Source organism: Melanotaenia boesemani, chromosome 17 (genome assembly GCF_017639745.1).
Source record: "Melanotaenia boesemani isolate fMelBoe1 chromosome 17, fMelBoe1.pri, whole genome shotgun sequence".
Lineage (NCBI taxonomy): Eukaryota > Metazoa > Chordata > Actinopteri > Atheriniformes > Melanotaeniidae > Melanotaenia > Melanotaenia boesemani.
The window spans coordinates 26,646,157-26,669,545 of NC_055698.1; the positions used below are offsets into that span (position 1 = coordinate 26,646,157).

Consider the following 23,389-nt stretch of genomic DNA (forward strand, 5'->3'; position numbering starts at 1 on the left):
GAGGAAGTAGGCAGCCGCTGTTGTTGTGGTATTTCCGTTTGGGTTAGCTGAAGGATAGCTGAAAGCCTAACAGTCAATTTAACAGGTGATCAGATGTTTAATGAAGGCTTTCAAGGCCACACTTGACGCCTCCACACGCCATGCACACAACATGTGAAGCAAAGGTCTGTGACACGCAGAGCAGATGCATTCAATCCCAGTCTGTACTTGATCTGTCCAAATGTGTGTGTGATGTTGTAGTTTGCTGTTCTGCTAGGCTAATTAACTGTTAGAGGAACTCCTCTGGGTTTCTTCTCTATAATCAGAAAGGCGAGTTGACTTTTTTAATTACTGTGCAAAAAGATGTGTTTTTAAAATCACAGAGACAAGAAGAAAAGGAAAATTGCTTATTTTAAGGAGTCTTTATTGCACATTTTACACAGACACTATAATGGAGTGAGTTTCAGATATCGGGGGTGTTAGATAACAATTCATTAAGCATTGCTCTGCATGATCTATGAAAACAGAGGTGTTAAATTAAGTTTAACCTTAAGTATCGTCTAGCATAAAATGTGGGCATGTGATTTCGAATGGATCTTAGTTTTTCATGTTAACTCTGGTTAAAACAAAAAGAAGAGAACTATCATTATAATAACCATGGAGATGAGCTACAGGAATAGGATTTTTTTTTTTTTTTTATCATCCATCCGTTAAGAGTTGATTGTTTTTACTTGCCTTTTATTCGTTTGTATCTAAACACCTTCAAGTAATTAATCCAGGGCACCAGCTGTGAGCTTAAAATAAGTGAATGTGTTGTCTGATTTGTCTGAGCTATCATCTCTTCTTCCTGCAGTTGAGTTTCCATTCGAAGGCGACACCTTTGACCAACCCATCGCAGGTACCGAGCCCAGCATCGGCAGTAGACAGTGGTCATCTCTGAAAAGGTCATCCAGTCCTCCAAGTGGCAGAGAGAAGGACCACGAGCGCACCAAATCTCTCCCTGCCTATGGTTCGATGCTACAGTTTATCCTTTATTATTTTTCTCTAGTTATGTATATCATATCAAATCAAATTTTATTCATAAAGAACTTTTCATACAACACAAAGGGCTTTACATAATAAAAACCATTTTTGCATATTAAAAACACAAATCTTCACACACTCAAGTACTTAACATACACAGATTATTAGTAAGTAAAAACGCACACCTGATCATGATCCATCGCTCTCTCACACACATGCACTCATTCACACACACATAACACGCATGTCACCCCTTATTCTATACTGCACAAACATAAACTCAAACTTTTGACTTCTGTCTTTTTAACTAAATATTCATATAAAAATATAAATAGAAAGAAATAATATACACTGTTTGCTTTTAGGTGAACCTGGATACAGATACTGCATTTATTACGTATCGCCAGCTAGAAGTAGTCCATTTTGTTAGCTTATTTCTTGGTGAGTAAGGATTATTCATCTCCAGTTTGTGTTCTTTTTGTATTTTGGAATCATCCTTTCCCCTAAACCACATCAACGTTTAGGAGATCTAAAGAAAAAAAATATGTAAGAATTCTTAAGATAATAAAAATATTCAGTGCACAAACATAAAAATGATTAGTAAAAAAAAAAAAAAAAAGATAATAGTAACTATATGTAACAATTTAGCTACATAACCACCTTTGAAAGCCATTTTCATGCAGGAACAGCAGAGATTTTGAGGAACATGTCCAAACAATCTGGTTCAGACTTTTTCCACAGTTGCTGTTCACACAAGCACATCACAGCAGCAGATTTAGTGTTGAGGATGAGCTCTCTGAGCTGGAAACGTGGGCGAAGTCATGCAGGACAACTGCCATGTAGAGTGCAATGAAAATGGCACATATTGCAAACATTAGGTTGTGAAAATCATTATTTTCTTTACTTGTTAAGAACAGAAGATGAAGCTTCTTATTGTATTGATTTACATATTAATAGCAGGAAGTGAGCAGAAAGCAGCAAACAGTGCATTCATATACTCACATGCACAGTGGCAGCAAAGGCTCTGGGAACCTCTGGGACAGACAGCGTTCTCCCATGCCATCACTCCAGTTTCTGGAACGTTTCAGGACTCCAATAAATGCACATTTTAAAGCACAAATACTTTTTTTTTTTTATCCTTCTTCGTTTTGAGACTGAGGTAATATCGATGTAACAGGAGGAGCATCATTTTCTGGGATTGTTAAATTTTCTGCTATAAATCTGATGTACCCCAAGTTCTTACTCAAATATCAGATATGCGTTAGTATTAAATCACTGTCTGTCAGTAGCAACTTTCTCATATCGGTTTTCTTTGCCTCTGTTTTGCAGTGAGGCCTCCATCTCAGGCAGAAACTGATCACAGTTCAGCTGTAGAAGAGAGTCCAACTTTACCTGCTGACATCAAGTCTGACAACAAATCAGACGAGTCTGGTGATGAAACTCCTTCAATGTGATTTCAGGAAGAGCTTCATCATTTGTTTTAAACCCTGCTTGACTCTCCCTTCTACACCCATGTCACATATAAGCAAAGTTGATGTAACATGGATCATTTAATTTTTTTTTTCTTGTCACATTTCAGACATGTTTGCTAAATGTACACAAAAGCATATTTTTGTCATGTTTTTATGAGTAGAGAGGTTGGCCCATGTAAATGGATGCTAAAACAGCTTCGTTACTCTTTGTCCACAGCTCTAATAGAACCATAAAGAGCAGACCAGATGGGTTTATCTGGTGCAGAGACAATCTATGCATGTTATATAAACATGTCCAGCCATGAAAAAGCTCACTTAGTCCAAAGCACTGAGAAGAATGAGTCTGTCTTGAGTTTTTTTCTGTAACATAACAGGGTCTTGATTGAAGCTGTCTTGTGTTATATCTGCCCTTCAGGTGAGCTGTAGCTGGTGCTTCAGCGATCTATACCAGCAGGACATCTGAGAATTAACTTATTATCTTGAAACAGATATATAAGAAAAAACTATTAGCAGCTGGTTGCGGAGATGATCTGAAACTAATCAGAAGATGAGCAGCAAATGTCTAAAACCTGATTTCAGGCATGGCTTCACAGAACCAATGTATAAATCATTGATTCTTAATGGCTTTAAGTGCTAGCTAAAAATGCTAACCTCACTAGTCAAAATCTGTTTAAGGTTATATTCAGTTTTAACACAGTAATTCATAATATTGCCTTTAGCTTTTACTAGCATTGGCAAAAAGATTTAATGCTGATGTTGCAAGCTCTTGCCAGAGTTTAACCAGGTTCATGTTCAAATATTTTATGCCCATCACTGTAAAAATGTCCAGTCCCTTCTGTGTGGCGGCCTCAGAGCAGGACACTGATCCAGTTTATTAGTTAGCATATAGACAGAACACTGCAAAAAGAAAAATAAATACATAAAAAACAGAAACAGTCTTATTTTTCATTATTCAAGATTATCAAGATTGTTGCTAATTATATTAAAATCTTAAAATATAAATTAAACTGTTTACTCCACCTGCAAAGACTTGTCAGATTTTAACGAATGAGCTGTCTGAATTTAAATCACACCACAGGAAAAAAATGAATGAGGCTCAAAGTCAGCTCACACTCTGAGCAGCAGGGATGAGTTTAGTAAATACTGACTCCATAAACACTGAAGTCCAACCATGGAGACAAAGATTTTCCTCATTTCAGTCAAAGCTTGTCCTGTTGCCCAGAACTGCTGAATGCAGTGTTAATGTTCTGTTTTTAATCTCATGTTCTGCAGCTAAAATGCTTCTGCTAAAATGTTATTTACTGTAATAAATTTGTTTTTGAACTCCTAAAATGTCCATTTAAACAATCATATATTTCAGTCAATACTTTATCTCTTTTGTTTTATTTTTGTCGCTGTGAGCATTGAACTCGTCAGTTTCTTTACTTTTCTGCTTACATCAAGTTGCAAATATTCTGTGAAAACAATGACATCGAGCCGATATATTAATATTAAAGATTTTAAAAGGAGCATCTAAATCAGTTCCACACTGCTGCCGCATCTTCACTGTAACATGCATGGTTAAATACTGATATCTGTTAATCATGTACTACTGCACTTACCAATGTATTATATATATCAGTGTAAATATGTACTAACATTTGTTTAAGGTTCTGTTTATAAATTTGAATGGGATTTTTTTATCTGTTAAGTGCAGAAACGTCGGGGTTTATATTTTATTATGAGCAGAAGATGTGATTTATTGAGTTGAGGCATGCTGAATATTATGGATAATTTTTCCTTTCAAATAATTGGTGATGGTTTTTATTTTACTGGGAAAATATTATCACTATTTTTTAATCAGCTTTATACATTTCACTTCTATATATGTTTAATTGTTTGTCATTGGAGCAATAAGACTGAAAATGTGACCTGAAGCATACAAATATTTTTCTGTGTGTATGTTTATACAAATAAACTCAGTTAATGGTCACACAGCTCTCTCTCCACACCCGTCTGCATTCGTTTTTCTCTCTGCTCCTCCCCTCACATGCAAGAGGCTGAGTCTCCTTGCAGACTCATTTTACTGATTTCAGGAGACGCTTGAGGTCAAACATTGAGTAGATTTTACTTCAGTGGATCACCCATCATCTTTTTCCTTTACTGTTGTTTTGTACCAAGCTCTCTGTTTGGACTGGTCTCTAGCACCATGGACCGACTGGACTCTGCAGGATTCTTACAGATCTGGCAACATTTCGACAAAAACGGTACAAAAAGTACATTTTTGATGACTCTTGTTCATGTTGGGCAGTAATAAAATTTTGCACATTCAGTACAAACTAGATTTTTTATTTCTACTATCAAAATATGTGAACTAGCAACTTCAGAAAAAAGTTTAATTGATTCTTTTGGACTTTGTGTAACCTAATGTAACTTATTGTTGAAATTAATTTTATAGCATGTGAGGTTAACAAATTTCTGTTTCCAAATGGAAAAAAAAAAAATAATTCCAGTTTATAATAAAAGCTTAAACAAGACTATAAAATAAAAATCAGAAAACAGGAGTTTCCCACATAAAATGGAAGTCATTAATAATGGGATGGCAATTTACCTCGGATCATCTTTCAGATGGTTTTCTGTATGAAATTACACCTGACATGATTTTACATGATGTCTTTTAGGAATTTTAAAGATTAAAATTAAAGATTGTATTTGAAAGCAGCAATTCTTCTGTCTCTATAGTAACAGAAAATAATCAGATTTAATTTTTTTTTATCTTCCTCTCACATAAAACGGCATAGAAAATACAGGTTAAACTTCCCAAGTATTGTTTTTTGGTTTTTTTTTTTTGGGTTTTAATAAAAATAGTAGTAAGTCTAATTCTAAAACTGGTGAGCCACATAAAGACAAACCTGAGAGGAGGCATAAATTTTATCTCCGTTTTATTTGTGTGTTACAGATAATGGCTTCATTGAAGGAAAGGAGCTGGACGCCTTCTTTAAGCACATGTTACAAAAACTTGGGATGAAGGTAAAACCAGTGTTTCATTTTAGTTCCTCAAATTCTTTGTTGCTTCACAACAACTCATGTTTGCAATTTTTCTAAATAAATTTGTCTCAGTGCCCATGTTAGATCCTATGTTTTTTTTATCATACAACAATCCGACATGTTGCAATTCCTCATTAAAAGACAAACACGAAATAACATTTAATGGTGTTTTTTGTTGTTGTTTTGGGAGGGGAGTTGTTTATTTTTTTACTATTTCATTTTATTGTTTACTGATACAGAAGCAATGCTTGTGAAGAAAACCAAAAACTATTTCATTTTATTTAGATATTTATGTTGTCTCTTGGAATGTATTACCAGCAACAACACCACAGTTTTGTTTTGTTTTCTTTTCTTTTTGTTTCTTAAGCTTATATTGTCCTTTTATTATTACTTAAAAAATAAATCTTCGGTTTAGATAAACATGGGATGTTTTTCTATTTTCAGAAAGAGGAGATAACTGAGGACAAAATCAGAGAACTAAAAGAAAGATTTGTGTCTGATTGTGACACTGCAGCTGAAAGATGCCTGCAGATTCAAGAGGTACGACTGCATCCTTTTATTAAAACTAAGAGCCGTTGGTGGTGTGTAGTTATATGATAAAGACACTGCACACATACATCTGCTTCGCATTCGAGAGACTCCGATTATCATGATGGATCAGAATTCTTGAAATGGTGATGAGTTGATAAACTGATGTCGTAAATCAACAATATGCTTAAACAGAATCAATATTTAGTTATTGCATGTGTAACTAAAAAAGCATAAAATGAAGTTTAAAATGATCAATATAGTATGTTTTAATATTTAAATGGCTCATCTGAGTTGACAAAAAAAAAAAAAGAAGTGAATTATCATAAAAGAAAATTGTAAAAACTGAACATCATCTTGTTCCAGCTGGCCACCATGATGCTTCCTGAGGAGGAAAACTTCCTGCTTTTGTTCCGCAGAGAGACACCGCTGGACAACAGTGTGGAGTTTATGAGGGTGAGGGTCAAACTCAAGTAAACAAACAAGGTGAAAGTTTGATAATCAAGTATAGAAAAGAAAAGAATTACTTCATCACCTAATGTCCTTCAAAATGCAAAAAAACCTGCAACACTTTGCTCAGCACACGTCATGTTCACAACATTGTAGGGTGCTTATCAGGTGCAGACTGACGTTAGCATTCATTGTCTCCAGAGGATGATTCTGCACGTTTCTGGCATCCAAACTTTGAAAAACTTTGTTAATATTTAAAGTTTGACACTACATGACATGTTTTAATACCAACTTCCTGACAAAGATAAATCATGTAATGTTTATGGTATTTTTCAAATTCACATATTGAATTTTGGTTTCAATTTTTTTTGTTATTTGTTTTGTTTTGTTTTGTTTCTTTGTTTTTGCAGATCTGGAGAAACTATGATGCAGACAGCAGCGGCTACATCTCAGCCAATGAGCTCAAGGTTTCCACTCAACTTATTTTTTTAACACAAATTACCCAATAAAGAATTTTTTAAAAAAGAAAAATGATTAATAGATACTATTAAGTATTATTTTGCAAATGAAAGTCAAACCAAACATGAATTGTTTATAATTATGTTGTTTGCAGAAGAAATAATAATCTACTTATTTGAGTAAATGTTTGCATGCAAAACAAGTGACAGAACATTTTCAGATAAAATCAATTCATTGTAAACTAGTTTAAATGCTTCCTACTTTTAGAATAATATATCTCAATGCAAACAAAACTAATATTAATGGTTTACTACTGAAAACCAACTTTGAGTTCTTCCAGCAGTTTTAAAGCATCTTTGCTGTATCTTCTGTCAGGGTTTCCTTCAGGATCTGTTCCTTCAACACAGGAAGTCCATCACCCCTGAAAAACTGGAAGAGTACACCGGCACCATGGTAACTTGTAGTTGTGTTGAAACTGTGATGCTAATGGATAATATTACTCATTGCTGTCTTCAGCCTGAATGTTCTTTCCCTGCAGATGAAGATCTTTGACAAAAACAAGGATGGCAGACTTGATTTAAACGACCTGGCCAGGTACTGGCACTGTGTGAAGTGATCGAGAGGGCAGACATTAGACCGGAGACCAGAGGTTCATTTAATTTCTTTAGCTGGTGCCAACCTGGAAATCACTCTCAGTCAAACGTTTTGAAGGATATTGTAATTCCCAAAAAAATCTAGAGGAGAAAGGGAAAGAGGAGGCTCATTGAAGGAGCAATGATACCAGAGTATCCATTGCAAAAGACATTTTTGGGATTTGTCATCTCATCACACATTTATCCCACATTGTAGATGGCATTTAAAATACATTTTCACAAACGTATTTTTTTCTCATCTTACAGGTTAAGTGTTAGCTTAACAAAATTGTGTTTATATTTGTCAACATAAGTCATGCTGACTGAAAATATAACTGAAATAAGGATTTTATGGTTGTTGATTTTCTCCTTTCTCAGGTCTCAGGTGGGAGAGACTAAGAGATGAGGAAAGGCCTCACTGATGCACAAACTGTAAACGTTAATAGAAGGAAATTATGGCATCACTTCCAAAGACTTATAATATAGATTAGTTGTTCCCAACCTATTTTCCCTGAGGACCTCCTTCATAGAACTTCCAAAAAGCTGTGGACCCCCCCCATCCCAGCTTTTCACCACCAACCAAACCTTATTTATCAACATATAGCCTTACTTTTTTTTTTCTTTTTCAAAATAATGACAAATCATCTGCACTGTGGCATTTTTGAGACGTAATACTCTCACCATCAATGAAAATAGTGCAAAATTTGTGTTTTGGGGTTCCTAAATCACGCGGTCCATGTGCATGAAACACCCAAATGATTAAAAACAAAAACAACTGAGCCGAATACACAGCAACCCGTCACTGTGTGGACATGGCCTTAATTTAAATCACACCAGCTCTGAACAGTCAAGTCCTCGAGGACCCCCTTTTCTCTTTGGGTGGCCCACTTGGTGACCAAGTGCCCCAGGTTGGGAACCACTGATAGAATGTGTTTGACTTTTTTTAGCTTACTCGTTTGTGATCATTTTGCATCTCCTTGTGGTTGTGTATTTGACCTGTTTTAGTAAACAATTCTTATTTATCAACAATAAAGTAAAAACCAACAATCAAAATAAACTATATTAGTAGAAATTACTAATTTCTAATAATTGCTACTGTTCAAACAGCAACAGACCACTAACAACAATGTGATGTGCATGAAAATAAACTCATCACAGGTCTTTGTTTTCCATTTTTTTCTGCAGAATTTTGTCACTGAAAGAAAACTTCTTACTGAAATTTAAAATGGATGTAAGTTTAAAAAAAATCATTTTGTTTATTGCTTTCAAATTTAGATTGTTTTCAAATAAATGTTTTAAGGATTTATCTCAATCTGCTTTCAGGCTTGCAGTCAGGAGGATAGAAAGAGAGACTTTGAGAAGATATTTGCTCACTATGATGTTGTGAGTCCAGATTTTTGTGTTTTCATAATTTTTGTTTTGTTCTGCTCTGTCTTATCGTTTTATTAGATTCTGTGCCTATTTTGAGAGCTTCGCTTTTGTTTTTAAATGTAAATAATTACATCCATGATGTACACAAAAAGCATTAAGAAATGTTGCTTTTATGTTATTATGGCAAATAGAAAGATTTACCAATTACATTCAGAAATTCAGTCTATTAGCTGAAACTAAAAAACATGTATCACTATGTGTGTCCAAAGAGCAAAACTGGTGCCTTGGAAGGTCCTGAGGTGGATGGGTTTGTCAAGGATATGATGGAGCTGGTGAAGGTAAAAAAAAAAAAAAAATCTTATCATACATCATGATGTTGCAGCATAACCAAATGAGTATGACATAGCGTAGTCAGATATTTGAGCAACAGGTACGTGATGTCTTTTTATTATTATATTTTCATTTGTCAGTGTCACTGGATGATATTTGTTCTTTAGTGTTTTCTTTATTAAAACAGGCTTATCACTGTAACAGGCAGCTCACAATAAAAGCTACTGTACTTCTTTAATCTAAAACTGCATACAAACTTTCTTTCTATAATTACAAGATTTATCATTTAGTTACCATTAGCATTTAGCTTGTTAGCATTTGACCAAAAAATTTAACAAAAACTGAGTAGTTCAAACCACTCTACTTATCTTTGTAGCTTTATGCATAGATGTGTTTTGATTTAAAATGTGATGTTGGTATCTTAACATGCTCACTAAATACAGCTTCAACAATATGCTGATGATATGCATATGTGTGTATATGATGTAAATTAAAGTAATATTTTTTTCATTAACTTTGATACTAACTTGGGCTTAAGGGGAAATAATTAACTTTTTCACAATGTCCTTATTTTTAATTAGTTTAAATGATAATCAAGAAGGCTAACTGGTCGACGATACAGTAACTGGTGGTTGGAGACTGAAAAGATTTGAATGGAAAGGTCATCTTTGTTGTGTAGATTTCCAACATTTTCAATAGAGGGCATATTTGAAATAAACCTGATGCTTTTGAGTCCATTTGACTCCAGTGGTATCCTGTCATATTTGCCATTAATTATGGACTGGTGACCTGTAAATGTGTACTTCATTTCTCACCCTGTGTTTGCTAGAAAAGGCTCCAGCTCCTAGGATAGATGGATGAAGAGATGGATGATTTAGAGACCAAAGATAAAAAACTGCCATTTTGATCTACAACGAATTAATATGACCTCTTTTCTCTTTGCTGATAATATCAATCTTATATCTCCCTCATACAGCCCAGTATCAGTGGTACAGAACTGGACAAGTTCAGGAACGCCCTGATGGGCCACTGTGACATCAACAGAGATGGAAAGATCCAGAAGAATGAGCTGGCTCTCTGCCTTGGCCTCAAACTATGCTAACACACCACAACAACATTCAGAAAAGGCTTTTACTTTTTCTTTTTCTTTCTTGGTGTCGGTGGTTGTTGTTTTTCTGTTTTTCTCCTTACTTTATAGAATTTGGTTTTTCTTCCATCCTAGTTTGGATATGAAACTGCTTTGGTTTATTATTTATTTCCTTTCTTTTGAAATGACAACAACTTCACGTAATTGTTCATATTTTCTGCATTAGAAGTCGTAGCATCAGGACAAGGAGTGTGCTATGTTATGTTATGCATGTATGTTGTGTAAATGTTGATATGTGTGTGTGTTTATCATGATTATATTGAACACTGCATCTTTGTAATATGGTAATATACAACCTGAAACATTGTTTGAATGGCATAATTGACATATAGTAAAAGAAATAATGGTGATAACATCTATGAAAAATTTTTCATCTGGTTCTTTCTTCTTTGACAAATTACAGTTTTTATATTCAGTGTTTTCATCTAAACACACAAACCACTCACACAGTTCGAATATTAAGAAAATCAGTCTGTCTGTAGTGACCGAATATTGTGAGCCCAACACCACCTGACTCTAAAAACTAAAGAGAACCCAGATGGACACAAGTCTGAGACCACAGGATTTGTTTCTTCTCGTCTACGTTTATTTGTATATTGATCATCTGCATAATGTGCCATCATTTCACTCTTTTTCTTATAGGATCTCTAACATCTTAAACATCAGGTTGAATCTTTTTAATTTGCTCATTTTGTATTATATCCATATTTTTCTCACATAGTCATTTAAATAATCAATTAAGTAGTAAATTAAATATATTACTTAGAAAAAGAGAAAAAAAACCTGCTTTGCACAGTTAATTATATTTGTATGTGACATTATCCACAAGCATAATGTCATTTATTCCAAACAGGCTTTTAAATTGAGGGCAGATCCAACCCAAAGTTTTTTTGGCAGATCATACCTGATCATACTTGAGCGCCGCCATTTATTTATTTATTTATTTATTTATTTATTTACGTGGGCAATGCCTCCTCTCCAGAATTCCCTTAAAGTCACAGTGTGTAATAATTACTGACATACAGTAAAGATGGGCATGAAAATCCCTTCAAATGCCAAGTACAGCTTGGATTGTGGCCATTAGTGGCCAAAAACATTTTTTCATCTGTGAGGGGATCCAGTGGCCTCAGGTGCTGCTATGATTGCACTACAATTAACTACTTCAACAGTCTGTAAACTACATGCGTACTGTCTGATCATTTTAACAGTTCATAGACAATTCATCATAGACAATTCTAAAACATGAGCATCAGTTGATCATGTGCTCTAGTATGTGCTATGATTTGGTAGTGCCTATAATACTGGCTTTAAAAATGGAATTCTCAATTTTCCAGCGCAAACAACAAACCTACAATTACTCTGGTAATGTAATACTCTCTGATTTGAAGTGACTGCTCAAGTTTAGGAAGAAAAAATGGCTGAGTCATAATATGTTGGAACATTTTGTGCCAACAGCTTTAATAAAATAATTTTATCTTTGCACATTATTGATGCTGAGGTTATTTTTGGGTTCATTATTGGCCAGTGAAATGAAATCTGTCAAGGATGCCATAAAGCCCCTCCAAAAGCACCTAGAGAAGCAAATTATGTTGTTCTCAGTTTAAGTGGAGCTTCCTATGTTGCTTATTAGCTGAAGTGGAAACACCTGCTTGACCCTGATGATTACTGCAAGCTGGTTCTAATTACGTTTTGGCTTTTGCTTCGTCAGTGTGGGCAACAAGCAGTGTGATTGGTTAATTTTGGTCTATTCACTTTATAAGGGACCACTGTGGTTTGCAGCAGGTATGCGTCAGAAACTGGGATTCTTTGATTTGGTAGTCGATTACTAACAGCAACTACTCTCCATTGTCTGGTTGCAGATTTCAGGAATGGGTTTTGGATTTTCTATGAGGTATTTTTTTTTCTTTTTTCTTTTTTTTTCTGGTAAGATTGTTACTGTTGTTTAATATTCTCATGTTATTTCTAGGGTGCTGTTGCTCTTTACAGTCTTTGGACACTATGCATTGGGTAAGAACTAATGATTTTAAAATGAACTGCATTTTCTCTGCTGAAAACTGACCATGTTTAACCCTATCCTCTCCAGCAAATTTCTACAGGTACAGTGGTAGAAATGTTCAACCTTACGTGGAACAAGTACAGGCTTCTCCACGCAGCTACAAACCGGCTTCCAGTTATGAGGGTTTTAATAAACAAAGTGGTTTATCTGAAAACTCTGGACCTTCCCAAGGCCCAAGTGGAGCTTATGGTAGGCGAGTAGACGGTTACAGTCACCAAGGAAGTGTTTCTAATTACAAGCCTGCCTCAGCTGTCTCAAAACCCAGAGAAACCTTGAAGCAGCCAACTGTCCAGTACGGCCAAGCATCACATGAAGGACACAACTTTGGGTCAGGCGTTGTCTCAAGTGGAGCAATTGAGATCATTGACACAGTCGAGCCATCCCAGCAGCAGCCAGGACCTTCCTCCGCTTTCCAGTATGGTACGTTGAATCTTCCCTCGCCGCATGGTGGAGATGGGGTTAAGTCAGGTAATGGCTTATACCGTGTACCAGGGATGTATTACTCATCCAAGCCATCCCATGAAGGGCCAGGCTCTAATCCCCATATTAAGTGGGATGCTCCCCTTGGCTCTACACAGAGTTCTCACAACTTGAACAAACAAATGACTGGTCCTAGACCAGTTGCTGCTGGATATAGCACCATAAGACAGCAGTCTGGCCAACAGGCTAATCCGGTACAGCAGCCAGCTTCCTCCAGTGGTCACATCCCCCAGACCAAAGCTGGTATGTGGAATCTTCCCTCACCGCATAGTGGAGATGGAGTTAGGTCAGGTAATGGCTTAAACCGTGTTCCAGGGATGTATTCCTCATCCAAGCCATCTCATGAAGGGCCAGGCTCTAATCCCCATATTAAGTGGGATGCTCCTCTTGGCTCTACACAGAGTTCTCACAACTTGAACAAACAGACTGGTCCTAGACCAGTTGCATCTGGATATAGCACCATAAGGCAGCAGTCTGGCCAACAGGCTAATCCGGTACAGTGGCAGCCAAGCTTGCCTGCCAAACCACAGCCAGCCACCTCAGATGTTCACATCCTCCAGACCAATGCTGGTATGTGGGATCTTCCTGCACCATTCAGTGCCAAGAAGCAGCTCAGTGCTACTCAGGTGAATACCCTACCAAAACCATACCAGAAGCAACCAGGCTCCCTGAAAACTATAGTACAACAGGTGAAAGGCGGTGTGCGGGATGATGCCCCTCGGTCAAGCAGACGGCTGAATGTTGAGACACAGAATTCTAAACCAGTTCCTGTAGCATCACTCTACAACTATGAAGGCCAGCGGCCGCAGCTGAGGTCCATGCACAACAGAAATCGTCAACCTCTGGCACTTTAACTGTAAGTGGCTTAAACTTTTTTTTTTTTTTTTTTTCCCCTCTCTCTCTATGCAAATGTGAATGCAAGATGTCTTTTTAATCAAATGTTTTGTGTGCATTAGAACCCTAAAATGTTTCTCTTTTCAGGTTCTTGACCTTCTGTTGCTGGCCATCTTAATTCAATAAACAACTGCATTCACTCTTACTCGAGCTGTGTATATGGGAACTCAAATTTAAAATTTACAAATATTTGGTTGCGTAAAACCACCATTGTTGGGAGGGGGAAGTTGTGTGTGTGTGTGTACAATTTCAAGCAGAAAGCTTGATGGGTAGCATTGCTATGGAGTCATTTTAGCTTTAACGTTACGTATCCAGGGAAATGAATGGCCAAATGTCAAACTAGGAGCAGGGTTGTCTTAATCTGTTGGATACAGATTGCAGTTTTGCAAAATTGCAATTTTAAATGATGCAAGATCTCAACTAATGCGTCTGAGGAAAGCAAACATTGCAAAATAAATGCAGCTCAATATTTTGGACATGGTTACAGGTTAGCGTCACATTGCCTGAGCGCTACCCTCTGGTCTAAAACATCCTATTGACCTGTATTTTAAGCACTTATAAGAAATGCAAGGTTCATATTCAATATCTTTTTTTTTTTACTTTAATGCTGGAGACGCATCTAACGCCCATCTGCCTATCTTTCCCCTCCCCCGCATCCCCCTGATAGCTGCTATTAGTTCATTGTATCTTTGGGGATGATGACAGTCCTGTTTTTGGCACTGGCTACTGTGTTCTTGCTCCCTGTCATTAAGCTTTGAAGCTCTGTGGTTAAAATGACAGCTCTGAAATGCTGCCAGCTTCACCATCTGATCTTTCTCCAAACTGGTTGGCCATGAATATCCATGTACAGCCCTCAATGCAGGTTTGGGGCCAAACATCTGGTTTCCCCTGTCGTTAGAGCATAGCTGGTTTTTACTTAAAATATAAATTATTTTAGGTCCCAAATTTGACAGGGTTTCAAGGGTTTCACATCACTAAGAACACTGAACTGTGATCCTTTTGCATTCTGAGTTATTTGTCTTATCACGTTTACATTTTCATTCCTTGTGATTTTTAATTTTGCATTTCCTCTGTCATTTGCTGTTTTTAGGTCTTTTTTTTTTTTTTTTTTTTTTTTTTTTTTTTTTTTTTTTTTTTTTTTTTTTTTAAATCCTCTTTGCAAAGTTTTCCATTGGATGTCCAACTTGCATGAAGGTAGAGAAAAAGTAAAATGGCTTAGTGGTTCAAAGACAAATGTGTTACAAAGAATACATTTGGAGGCATTCTTATATTTTTGTTATCATAGGTTATAAAGGATAATAGGATTAATACATTTCACAAATCAGAATAAGATAATCCACTGATATTTGTGCAGAGAACTTAAATCTTTCATCACATGATTAAAAGTATTCACTCTGCTCAAGAAGGAAAAAGATACTTCTCGCTCCCTATGTATATAAATTTATTTATTTCAAGCTGTTTTCTGCATAATACAGAGAAGCCCCTAAACATCCTTAAACTTTAATATTACAATATATAACTTTAATAAATTAATAATTTAATAAAGTTAAATGAGACTAAGGGGTTTGTCTGAATAAGAAATGTTAATGTACTGTACACAGTGTATCTTCATCAGTCAAGTCACTAAATGCTGTTTTTATGTGTAAATAAACTTTGCGTTTTCAGATTGTCAGACATTTTTCCTTTTAGAAGACCAGATGCCTCAGAAAAGATGACAAAATAGACGAAACAACAAAAAAATTACTGCTTGTGTTTCTGGTGCTTGTATTATTGAAGATGGCTTACAGTGTTTGTGTTTGACTGATGTCCCATGACCTAAAATGTAGGATGAAAGTATAAAATGTTCTCTTTTGACACCACTAGATGGCAGTGTAAATGTCCACGTTTGTGCACAATGGGACAAAGAATTTAGTATTACGGTGCATTGGAAGGAAAATACAAAGAAATGGGAACTAAAGACTGGCAAAAAAAACTCCTACAAAAACTTCTACAAACTGAATGGATTAGGGGAAAGGCTCATTGAAATATTGAGCTAATTTTATTTTTTTGTTTTGTATTGAACATCAGTGGATTGTTCATACCGCAACCATTTAGTACTCATTGGTGACAAATTATTTTTTAACTAAACTTAAGTTTCTCATAATTTTGCAACGAAATTTCAGGGCGTTTCTTGTTGGCATGGCAACTAGTTATACAAAGACAAACTGCATTCTTTGGGGAAATATCAAGACATTTGAAACTGGCTGTGCTTTAACCACGTCTAGTAAGTCTGTGGCCGCAAACGACACAAGGATCTTTAAACTATATCTTTAAACTATTCAATGCCTGGGGTTATTTTTATAAAAAGTAGTTTTCCATTACGAACACTAAAAATCTTTAAAATGGGTTTTTAGTTTGACCATTTTGAATAGTTTATAAAAGATTTTATAAAATGCATGTAGATATGAATGTGAATGTACATTTGCCATTTATGTCTTTTATGGTTTACTTTATATTTGGATTGACAGAATTAACTTAATGCCAAATGTTAAACAGTAAACACATCAGGCTTTTAGAATAATCAGTGTGTTTCATAGACAGCAGCAATTTTATTTTCTTTAGAGAGTTTGTCTTATCGCCACTTAAAAGGAGAACAGAAGCCTGTATTTTTATTATTACTAAGAAAACCTTCAGGTTGCTTGACTACATTTACAGCAAACCATCATTGAACTGGGGTAATGATGACATAAATAAATAAATTTATATGATTATGAATTTGTGTTTCATACTTATTCTTGGTTCTGGTTAGCAGCGCAAATGAAGACAGAGAAGAAGAGAGAGGAAGAAAAGCAGAGAAACCAGAAACTATGAGAAATACAAGAGGTATATATATATATATATATGATTTATAAAATGGCACACTATTTAATCATGTCCAGGAACAGCATAATGGTTAAGTCCAATTTCCTCAGCATCTTGGAAGTTACACCATTTAAATCTTTTTCCTTTCACACTGAAAATGTGAAAAGAGGTGTTTGCATACTTTCTTATATTTAATTGTTTTTATCATCAAAGTGACATAGTGAAGCAACCTTTCAACACTGTTACATGCATAAATAATATTTACTATTGTTTGGGTAAAAGCAAACAATTTTCATGAAAAAATATATCAGTTTCTTGTTTCGTCATGCCATATGCTGCTCCATACCCTGGCTATTGTGGACTTCTGGCTTCTGACTTTTAGCCAGATATTTTACCCCGAAACATTCAACCATGTAACAAAGAACACTTTTACAGGATTGGAGTTTGGACTGTTCTTACACCAGCCAGCCCCCTTTCTCTAAATTTTATTTAATTTTCATTATTTTCAAATATCAGATGGCTAAATCAAATGAAGAGAGACAAAGAGAGTACAGGGCGAGAAGAAAAGCAGGTTCAGAGAGAAGGAAAGAATACGTCAGGAAAGAGCTTGAGCGATGGAAAGGAGATAAATCAATGAGTAATAAAGCTCAAAGACATAAGCAGAGGGAGTGGTGGAAGGCTAAAGAAAGCTAAAAGGAAAGCTGACATTAAAAATTGTGGGCTTACCTCTAACCTCTCCACATACTCCTTGACAGTGAGATTCAAGCAATGCAGTGCAAGCCCGACCAGGGTCCTCACGGTGAGGGAAATATGTGGTTAGAAATAGAACTTGGCTTTAATTATTCATACATGATCAGTCTGATTGGTGTAGTAGCTCCTTAGAAGTGCATATTTGTAGGAAGGTGTTAGTATTTACTGTTTTTAGTAGTTAATGCAGACCCCACCCTTGACACACACACACACAGGTATGTGGGTATTTGTCTGTTTTTAATCAAGAGCGTAATTGTTTGATTTGAGAGCAAGATTTCATTTCATTTCATTTCATTTTCATTCATTCATTCATTTCATTCTTGTATCATTTTGTTCTTGCTCAAAACTCTGCTTTCACACTCAAAAAGTCCCTTCTTGCTCTTAAATGTATCGTTCTTCCTTTCAAAACTCTGCTCCTCTTCTCAAGTTTAGTGTTGCAGGTTCAAATCTTTTTTCCTCACACTCAGACACATTCTCTGTTCTCTCAAAACTTCGGCTCTTGGATATATTTTCCTCTCTCTTGGGTTGCTGAATGAGCTGTTTGTCAAACATCCCCCAGCCAACAGAATCCTAGATAAAGTTCCCACTTTCTTCAGGGTGCGCTAGTTTGAAACTGTTTCTTAACCAGCTGTTGATTACTTATTATAACAAGATTTGCATTTTAAATTCCAATGTGGATTTTCAGTTATTAAAATCAGTTTTTGTCAGATGAATCATAGCTTTCATTAACGCAGGATGTCTGATTAATGTGGCGCCATAAGATGTCACAACGCACAAAACAACCACAAGATCATCTATACAACAGAATTTGGAGTTTTTATCTTTTTTTAAAATAATACAACAATGCAATACAACAGCATGTATCAAATATAATACTCATGGTGTTAAAGGGTTAACACATCTGAATGCTTTAGCCATCACACTGCCAAAATATCAGCCTTTATAAAGGTGCTCACGCCTGCTGATGATCAGTCAATTAAGGGCATTTTATTAGTAGCACATGACAGCAACTCTCCTTCTGAATTTGTGTGGAAAAAAGGATGGATTTAATTTTTCACAAACTTTTTGTTAGATAAGAAATGACACAGTGTAACGTTAGGTCTTTTTTTTATATTAAGTTATATTTACCTGGTGGTGAAAGTGAAATATTTGAAGATGGGTGCAGTCATCAGGTCCTGAACGTGTGATTAAAGATGAAATACTTATTTTCTACTGAGTCTTATGATGGAAATAAAAAGGTTCAGAAAAGAAAAGTCACAGTTAAAGTAACAGTAATGTGATTAAGATGTGAAATAATATCTATCTCGTTTTTGTTTTCCTTTTCGTCTTTGTCCTCTTAGTTTAAACGATGAAGACTCAATGAGTCAGAATGAAACAGAAGGAGAAACATGGATTCTGAGCATGTCATTAGGTTTACTTTTTCTGGTGTAATCAGCATCCTCTCTGTTTTGGTACCTGCTGTGATAGAAAACCAAAGCCTCAGAATTTCATCAAATCACAGAGGAAATGTTGTCTATAAGGAACAACAATGATAAGATGGAGCAACTTTTAAACTCTAGCTATAAAAACTTTACCATAATCAGAAATGAGAACTTCCAGCTGAACTTGCTTTTAAACACCACAATCTACGACGTCACCCTGTTGTCAAATGAAGATGTCCTGCTGAGTGAGCGCTTCAACAGCACACTGCAAGAAAAAACACAGTTGCAAGTAGAGAACAGTGGACAGCTACAAGCTTGTACAAGAGAAGAAGCAGCAACTGATTGTGCTTTTAAATAAATCCCTGCATCACTTCACAGTTGCTTCTGCAGAAATTGAAGGATTGCACCTGCTGTTAAACAATGAAAGGCAAACCTATGCCTCATTGGTGGCAATAAACCAACAACAGCATTTAGTCTTGTTCTCCAACCAGCTTTTTTGTCTGGAGTCTCTGTAACAAGGACACACTGCAGTGCTCGTGCTGTCTGCTGGGCTGGGTCGAGCACACTTCACACTGCTTCATCCTGCAACAAAAAGCAAAAAGCTGGGAAGATGCTTGCAGGGACTGTCACAGCATGCAGGGTGACTTGGCTGTTTTACTGAATGCAGAAGACCAAGCTTTTTTCACAACAATGACTTTTCAGTTTTTTTTTTTTAAGAAATATCTTCAAGTAAACCTCCAATCAGCATGGATTGGGTTGCAGGATATGGTTAAAGAGACTGTATACTTATGGAGCGGTGGAAGCAGAGTCAAACCTGATGTCACCTATTGGAGGAAAAATGAGCCAAACAATGTGATTGCTTCCTGGGACATTGACAAGGCGGGACAGGACTATGTTGCAACTGTGCCACCACAAAGTTTAGAAAGCAGATTGGTTGAGAACACGGGAAGACCTACATTGTCCTGAGGAACTTCATTACTTGTGTGAAAGGCCAGTTGTCATTTTACCTTAACTGGTAGACTGTAATGGTTGCTCACACCCAGGATCATCTCAACCTGCCCATCACTGCTTTACAAATAAAATGGAGAGTCACCAGCAACCGGAACTGGTACAAAGCCAACAGTTCAGCTCAACAGCAAACTTTGTGACACTGAAGTAAGTTCCTGGGTGTGTGTTTTGACATGACTGGAGTTCCTGCCATCAAGTGCTGCACACTCAAATATTAAGTGACATCACTGCAGTCCAGCATTTTTAGTTATAAAGATAAAGTAACTTTTATTAAAATAAAACAGTTTTCCTTTGTTTAAGACATAATGAAAACTTATTTGATTAATATGTATGGAGGTAGATAAGTACCACAATAAAATATGTAAATAAAGCATTTAATGATTCATTAAATGCCTCCTTAATTCATTACATTTTTTAAAAATGTTTTTTGGGCCCTAGTGGCCATTATTCAACAGTAGCTTAACAGGAAAGGGGGTCAGCGAGAGCGGGTAATGATATAAAGTAAAGGGTCCAAGACCAGGACTCAAACCTGGGCCAGCTGCTCCGAGGGGGTGTAGCCTCCGTACATGGTGCGATCGCTCAACTTGTTGAGGTATACAGCGTTCCGATTCCTTCAAATTTGAAATAAATGCACAAATTATTACATTTATGATTAATAATATGATTTTATGTTGTGTAAAGTATTTTTTTTCTCCATTTAATTAAATATTTATAAAAAAGTAAGTTCACATTTATGAGGCAAAGCTTTACACATATTCACACCATATTTCATGTACGAAACACGTTTTGTGTTTTACATAGAATATTAAAAGCATTACAGCAGGGGTCAGAAGAAGCATTAAAATGTTCTTTGAAACAATCTTTAAAAAGAAATTTTTAGAAAAGACCAAAAGTTTAAGTAACATAAGATAAAATGCAAGAAATACAGTGTGAAGAATTAAAAGTTGCTTTGATAAATAATGGCAGTAAAAAAAAAAAAGTTTTTAACCCTGATTTAAAACTACTGAGAGATTCAGCAGACCTGCAGTTTTCTGGGAGTTTCTTCCACATATGAGGAAAAGCTGAACGCTGCCTCTCCATGTTTAGTTCTGACTCTGGGAACAGAAAGTAGACCTGACCCTGATGACCTGAGGGATCTGGTTGGTTCAAACAAACCAGAAGATCCTGAATGTATTTTGGTACTAAAACAATCAGTGTTTTGTAAACTAACAGCAGGATTTTGAAGTCAGTTCTTTGACAGACAGGAAGTGCGTGTAAAGATCTGAGGACTGGATTATATAATCTGCTTTCTTGGTCTTAGTGAGGACTCAAGCAGCAGCGTTCTGGACCAACTGCAGCTGCCTGATGGACTTTTTAGGGAGTGCAGTTACAATAGTTTAGTCTACTAAAGATAAATGCATGGACAAATTTATCTTAAACCGTTTTATAGCACATTTCATATATAAAAGTTATTTAATTTGCTGTACATTGAGTTCAAGAGTTCAAGAGTCTTTGTTTGTCATTATACAAGTGCAGGACACAGGTACAACGAAATGACTTCCAGTACAACCTGTCCAAGAGTAGACAGCAACAACATGTAAGCACAAACAGGATCAGGCAGACTGAGGCGGCAGCCACAGCGCGGCGCACCTATATTAGTATTAGATATAGATGGAAAAGATAACATGAGGGGAATAACATGAGGCTAGAGAAAAAAATGGCCTAAGGGCCCAGTGCTGAGATACAAAATATAAATATATATAACACAAAGAGAAATGCAAACAGTGAAACATTTCAAATCATATTAAGGTATAATTAAAAGGGTGTGCAAAAATCATAATTAAACCATACAGAATAACCCAAATAACATGATTAAAAACAAGCAAATGTCTACATAAGTTAAAAGATAGATTAGTAGTAGATTTCATGCATAGGCACATGAGAAAAGAAATATTTTTAACCTGGATTTTAATTTGATCTCCACTGGCAGTTTGTTCCACTTGTTTACAGCATAACAGCTAAATGCTGCTTCTCCATGTTTAGTCTGGACTCTGGTCTGGACTTGCTTGGATCTAAGAGCTCTCCTAGGTTTATATTCTCTGAACATGGATGTTTTTGCCTGAGTAATGCACGTGGTTTTAGTTATTTATTCTCTTTTTTTTAATGAGTCTGTATCATGACTCGTGTCGTGACCTTAATTTAATTGTACGTGTGTGTAATGATAATAACGTATCTTGAGCATATATTCTCTGAACATATCACAGATGTATTCTGGGCCTAAACCATTCTGTGATTTGTGAACTAGTGCTAGCAGGAAACTAGTAGTGGCTAACATTGAGCGTGTTAATCATGGCTGTGATTATTTTAGTCTGAAGTTAAAGCTACTAATATAGCCATAAAAATATGTAAATACAGCTGGCTGATGTGTTGGAGTACTTCGACTGGCTCTGCAGGGATCTTTCATCTGGGACCGATTTGTAGTGACTTATGGGGCAGAATAACCAATCAAATGTCAGTTAAATTGTAAATTAATTCATGATACACTGCAGCCCAGGAAATATAAAATAAATAAATAGTAAAATAATTACATATGTTTAAAAAATTATTAAACAAATTATGAACTGAATAATTATAAATCTTTATTAACTGACATAAATTAGTCAGTAATATATTTAATTTGATGTATGATTTTATTTCCAGTATTAATAAACAAATTATACATTTAAGTAGTTATTAATAAATTTATTTATCTTTTATACCTGTTTATTTCCAGTTTATTTCCAAATAAATCAGTTAATCATTTAACTAATTATTTAATACTGTTTTCATGAAATTTATTGTGGCAGTTTTCGTTTTTCAAAAATGTTGAACTTTTTTTATTTTACAACTTTCGTATTGTTTTAATGTGTTTTGTAGTTGTAAGAAAATGTGTGACCACAATATCGTAGTAATTTGTTTAAAATGTTTAAAGGTGTTAAAATGCTTAAAACTAAACACTACAGGTTTATGAGGATTGGTATATACACACATATACATATATATATATATATATATATATATATATATATATATATATATATATATATATATATATATATATATATATATATATATATATATATATGTATATATAGACACATATATATGTGTGTGTGTGGGCGGGTGGGTGTGGGTGTGTTTGTTTCTTTTTATCCATCCTCAAAACCTTTTTGTTTAAATCCTTTGACTGTAGTTCTGTTGAATGCTCACTAGGTGGCAATGTAATTTTAAACATCAGCGTTTACCCATCAGGGGTCTCAGAGTTCCAACTGCTGTAGTTCAGGAAACATTTAGGATCTTTAGTCAATAGATTTATGTATGTTGGATCTTTATTTTTTTTTTAATAATAACTTTATTGATATAGCTACTATTTTTCTAAACAAAGAAAGTTCTTTGCACAGCAGCAGCAAAAACCCAAAACCAAGCAAAACATCTTGAATAAAACAGTTAAATAATATAGGTTTAAATAAAAATTAATGTTGAAAAGTAATTTAAAGTAGATA

At 35.4% G+C, this 23,389-nt stretch overlaps 3 protein-coding genes and 1 long non-coding RNA gene across 5 annotated transcripts in view; all 4 read left to right on the plus strand.

Moving 5' to 3' along the window:
* The window catches only part of LOC121656679 (F-actin-uncapping protein LRRC16A), a 36,782-nt gene extending 32,336 nt beyond the window's left edge, over positions 1-4,446 (plus strand). For both annotated transcript variants that reach the window (XM_042011796.1, XM_042011797.1), the window contains 2 exons: positions 833-988; positions 2,332-4,446. In XM_042011796.1, coding sequence (XP_041867730.1) covers positions 833-988; positions 2,332-2,456 — 281 coding nt within the window. In that variant the 3' untranslated portion in view covers positions 2,457-4,446. The remainder of the gene's footprint in view (positions 1-832; positions 989-2,331) is intronic.
* A 58-nt stretch (positions 4,447-4,504) lies between these two features.
* On the plus strand, positions 4,505-11,006 carry LOC121656688 (secretagogin-like). Its single transcript, XM_042011809.1, has 11 exons — positions 4,505-4,720; positions 5,413-5,483; positions 5,946-6,041; positions 6,396-6,485; positions 6,890-6,946; positions 7,314-7,391; positions 7,477-7,532; positions 8,756-8,801; positions 8,894-8,953; positions 9,211-9,279; positions 10,248-11,006. Exons 1-11 carry the CDS (start codon positions 4,663-4,665, stop codon positions 10,371-10,373), a joined length of 807 nt encoding a protein of 268 aa, XP_041867743.1. The 5' UTR covers positions 4,505-4,662; the 3' UTR covers positions 10,374-11,006.
* A 1,211-nt stretch (positions 11,007-12,217) lies between these two features.
* LOC121656723 lies at positions 12,218-12,574 on the plus strand. The gene is made up of 3 exons (XR_006013441.1): positions 12,218-12,309; positions 12,385-12,425; positions 12,502-12,574. It is a non-coding gene; the product is annotated as an uncharacterized LOC121656723 (long non-coding RNA).
* A 17-nt stretch (positions 12,575-12,591) lies between these two features.
* On the plus strand, positions 12,592-13,983 carry LOC121656375. Its single transcript, XM_042011424.1, has 3 exons — positions 12,592-12,663; positions 12,756-13,810; positions 13,936-13,983. Exons 1-2 carry the CDS (start codon positions 12,592-12,594, stop codon positions 13,806-13,808), a joined length of 1,125 nt encoding a protein of 374 aa, XP_041867358.1. The 3' UTR covers positions 13,809-13,810; positions 13,936-13,983.
* Positions 13,984-23,389: the final 9,406 nt, after the last annotated feature.

Coding starts and splice junctions, on each gene's coding strand:
- LOC121656375 (XM_042011424.1), top strand. CDS start 12,592: ATGAGGGTTTTAATAAACAAAGTGGTTTATCTGAAAACTCTGGACCTT. Junction 12,664..12,755: donor AGGCCCAAGTGGAGCTTATG/GTAGGCGAGTAG, acceptor ACCTTGAAGCAG/CCAACTGTCCAGTACGGCCA.
- LOC121656688 (XM_042011809.1), top strand. CDS start 4,663: ATGGACCGACTGGACTCTGCAGGATTCTTACAGATCTGGCAACATTTC. Junction 7,392..7,476: donor AAGAGTACACCGGCACCATG/GTAACTTGTAGT, acceptor CTTTCCCTGCAG/ATGAAGATCTTTGACAAAAA. Junction 9,280..10,247: donor ATATGATGGAGCTGGTGAAG/GTAAAAAAAAAA, acceptor TCCCTCATACAG/CCCAGTATCAGTGGTACAGA.